This window comes from Apaloderma vittatum, unplaced genomic scaffold (assembly GCF_000703405.1).
Source record: "Apaloderma vittatum isolate BGI_N311 unplaced genomic scaffold, ASM70340v1 scaffold12210, whole genome shotgun sequence".
NCBI lineage: Eukaryota > Metazoa > Chordata > Aves > Trogoniformes > Trogonidae > Apaloderma > Apaloderma vittatum.
The window spans coordinates 67,976-72,096 of record NW_009694036.1 but is presented as its reverse complement, the minus strand read 5'-3'; the positions used below and the strand labels follow the sequence as shown (position 1 = coordinate 72,096).

Genomic DNA, 4,121 nt, shown 5'->3' with positions numbered 1-4,121 from the left:
GGTTCATCGGCGACTACGAGAGGAACGCAGGTGAGGGCTTTGTTGCCGCCGCGTTTTGGGGGATCGGGCGCTCCGTGGGCGGCCGGTGCCGGGGTCGGGGAGGGGTTTACCGTGAGGTGAGAGCAGCGGGGCCTCCGCCGCCTTCTTCCGGGGGTGCCCGGGCTGCAGAGGGGCGTGGGAGGGATGCAAGCCCTGGAAATACGCGTGGGCGGCCTCAGCAGTGAGGCAGATCCCGAGTGCAAAAGAAAGAAGTTAAACCTGGGGCTGGAGGTGCATCCGATCGGTGTTCTCACCGGCCACGAAGCGCCGAGAGGTTACCGGGCTGGCAGCTCTCTGCAGTAAAACTTGTTCCCCGTGTGGGGAAAGGGGCGCGCAGTCACAGCCGTTCGTGTTCATGGCTTCACCGGTGCCCTGTTTCACGGAAACAAGGTTTACTTCAGACGGTGAAAATGTCCCTCCCTGAAGAAGGCTTGTTAGCTACACCAAGAAAATGTTGTGTAAACCTAATATTATCCTTTGCAAATGGAATTCCAGACACTAAATGATCTAGTTTGTGTCAGCTTAACGGGGAAAACCAAAAAGGTGATGCTGTGTGCTTCTTTGAGTGTAGTGCAGTGGGGAAAACTGAAGGAATGTGAAGGTAAAACATACAGCATTCTGTTGAGGAAGACACACGAAGAAGCCAAACAAATAAAAAGATCCAACAAATCTTACAGGCCACTTAGGAGAGAGCTTCACTGAAATGTGAAAATGCAAAATGAAAAGCAAACTTCTTTTCTATAATAAAAGGTGTTTTGCATGCTTACCTTCATCATCTTGGCCAAGACAGTCTTTAAGAAGTGATTTAATTCCAAGTTGCACGATACTAAATGCCAAGTTTCGAAACAAGTCAATGCAGGATTACGTCCCAGACTTCTAGTGAAGTAATAAATTTATGGGTTGTCACACATAAAAAAACTTATGACACTGGTCTCTAACTTCATGAACAGTGATACACCAGAAGCAACGTTTAATTTGTGTGTATAGTGGTGGCTGTACTCATGAACCTGTTGGTGTTCTTGGCAGGTAATCTCTATAGCAGGCATATCCAGATAGATGGAGAGATGTTGGCTATTCAAGTGCAAGATACTCCAGGAGTTCAGGTGAGCTTGATGTGGTTCGCTAAAGCAGCTTTGAACCTGGGTGTGCTCGTGTCCCTCTGCATGCAGCGTCTTATTATGGTCCATTTCAGAGTTTGGTGGTCTGTGCAGGAGAGGTGGTAGCCTGCATTGTCACCACTGACGCCAGATGTTTTGCATGCCTGTAGTATGGTGGGAGGAAAACAATTTACTGATTTGGTAAATCATTTGTACTCTGGAGGCCCATTACTTTTGAGTGGCTGAATTACTTAAGTGTCTTGTTCCTGTACATTGGGAACATTAGACACAAACCCAGCAATGATTCTGTGAAAATAGGGTACATGTGGAAGAAAATGTCATGGCCAGTGCCCAAGAAGCTTCATAAATGTGTGTGATAGAAAGCAAAGTCTGCTATTTTGTGGCTGCACTCATTAGTGTGTCAGAAGTTAAAGTTATGAATGTATAGACCTGAGTAATGCTGGATTGTTGCCTTTTTGAACTGGGCAACACTCCAGGTCTAAATGCTTCCAGCTCATATCTTTTGCTTCCCCAGACTTACTGTCTAGCCAGTTAATTTCCCATTCTGTGGAACTACAAAGTCTTTCTCTGCATGAAGAACTACTCAGGTCAATTTTCCATTTGAGTATAGCAAACTCCAATGTTAAATTCCAGCTTTTTGCAGCTGAATCAACATATGCATTTATTCGCCATGCTCGGATTAAGCTTGTACTGTGAAATGTGAATATCTATGTCTGAAGCTGTAAAATGCTATCTGGCTTTACAGAGAGGTTCCTTTAATCTTTTATGACTTCACCTATCTAATATGAGACCTTTCATTTTTCAGATCCATGAACACAGTTTGCACTGTAATGAGCAGTTGAACAGATGCATTCGCTGGGCTGATGCCCTGGTGATCGTCTTCTCCATCACAGACTATAAGAGCTATGAACTGCTCAGTCACCTTTACCATCACGTTCGACAGTTGCATCCAGGAAACGCAGTCCCCATCGTCATCGTCGCAAATAAAGCTGACCTCTTGCATATCAAAGAGGTGGAGCCTCAGCATGGACTTCAGCTGGCCAACATGCTGGGCTGTACTTTCTACGAAGTATCCGTCAGTGAAAACTACAACGACATCTTCAATGCATTCCATCTCCTCTGTAAAGAAGTCAGTAAACAGCAAACAACCAGCACCCCGGAGAGAAGGAGAACCTCTCTTATTCCACGGCCAAAATCACCCAACATGCAGGATCTGAAGAGAAGGTTCAAGCAAGCTTTGTCTGCCAAAGTGAGGACTGTCACTTCTGTTTGACAGCAGAACCGTTGGTCTTCTTTATCCCAAGACTGAAACCTGGGGCGTTTGGCACATCTAGAGTCTGAGGCATTGTGAAAGAAGGATGGTTTGGGTAGCTTTCTTGCATGGCTGTAGAAGTTCTTAAGCTGTTGCTTAAAAAACAAACAGTGGCAGATTGGAAAAGGAAAACAGACTCAAAAACTCTTGAAATAGTTCTAGGATGTGACTTGCAGAACAAGTATTTTCATTTGGAAAAAGACCTTTTTCAGTAAATGAAACAAGCTTTCAGTTTGCCTTTTTTTTTCCAGTTGGACAGATTTGGTTTTCATTTGTGCAGAAACAACCTTTTAGCTGTAACTCAACTTGTACTTGAGCAGGGAAAACACCCTGAACTGCAGTTCACTGTTCAGAAGTAGCCACTCGAGTCTTATTTTCACATGGATGAAGGACAGCATGATCTAGCCATTTAATTTTATTGCACAGTACAACTGTTTATTTCCCATGTATTTCAGAACATAAACAAACATGAAGTTGCTCTGTAAAAATAAGTGTAAAATAAGCAGACACAACTGGGTATCAAGACTCTAAACAATGGTCCTTTATTTTTTTACTAGCTGTGTTACTGCTGACAACTTGACCTGTCTCTTTGTATGCAAAGCTATTGTCTGCAGAGTGTAAACTTACCTAATTACAAATACCTTGTGGGTTATTTTACTATGTGAAAAAAAAAATACTGTACAGACTAAATGATCCAACATGGAGCTTTTAAGAAATGAGTGTGGAGTTGGAGTGATAGTCCATTAGAGCTGCCGGTGTCGGATACCTCTCTGTTCAACAGGCAGAGAAGGAATGTGGCTGTGATTCAGCTCGGTGTGAAGCACGGCTGGCTCCAGGCAATGAAGCTGGTGGTTTGTTCTGAGCGGAGCCAGTCCCTCTTCAACCTTAAACACGTGTTGCAGATTTGTGTGTATATAATTATTTTATTATTATTTTTTTTAACATTGAGCCAATGGAGTTCACAGGCTAAAGGCCTTATACACATGCACTTTAAAAAGCCAGTTGTGCTTTTGTTTAAACTGTAACTTATTTATTTTGTGTACAGTTACTCCTTCTAGGGAGTGGACTTTTCATTCTTACTGCCTGGTTCAACATTAAATTTTTGAATTGCGTGTTTCCCTGTGTGTTCTTCATGGATGAGAAACAATGGACAATAATCAGTGAAATTTTGAGACAAAGTAGTAGTTTTCTCAGAGTAGGTAACGTATACATTGCAGAAACAGTTAGAAGGCCTTGCCTGCTGATACTGTTGCTTTATTAGCATAAACCACAGGGGGGGAGCTCTCACAACTACTTTACAACTTCCTTTTAAGAAATCCTTTTAGGAGAGGAACTGAATAAAGCATAGACCTTTCAAATTAAAATGAGATTCTTCATTTCCCCTTGTCAAAAAACTTCCAGTGAGAAAGGAATGGTGTGAGGTAGGTCAAAATCTGGAAGAACACTAAGGCTTTGTAAGTGACTGCCACTTTCTCCTTAAACAAGGAAAAAAAACCCCTAGCTTTATGTATTGAGCTATGTCATAATGAAGAACTTGATCAAATTACAAGTCTTCAACTATTTTATTTGTGTTCAAAGGGAGTCCTGAGGAGGATGTTTGCACTGGGACTAGGTAACTGCTGCACAGGCTCGCCTGCTCAGCATATGGTTGT

General features: G+C 42.9%; 1 protein-coding gene across 1 annotated transcript; it reads left to right on the top strand.

Moving 5' to 3' along the window:
• Positions 1 to 5: 5 nt before the first annotated feature.
• On the top strand, positions 6 to 2,765 carry RASL11B (RAS-like, family 11, member B; the record flags this gene model as incomplete). Its single annotated transcript, XM_009866101.1, has 3 exons — positions 6 to 30; positions 1,066 to 1,142; positions 1,963 to 2,765. Coding segments are annotated over 3 exons (570 nt in total), but the record flags the coding sequence as incomplete, so codon positions are not given.
• Between the last annotated feature and the right edge of the window lie 1,356 nt (positions 2,766 to 4,121).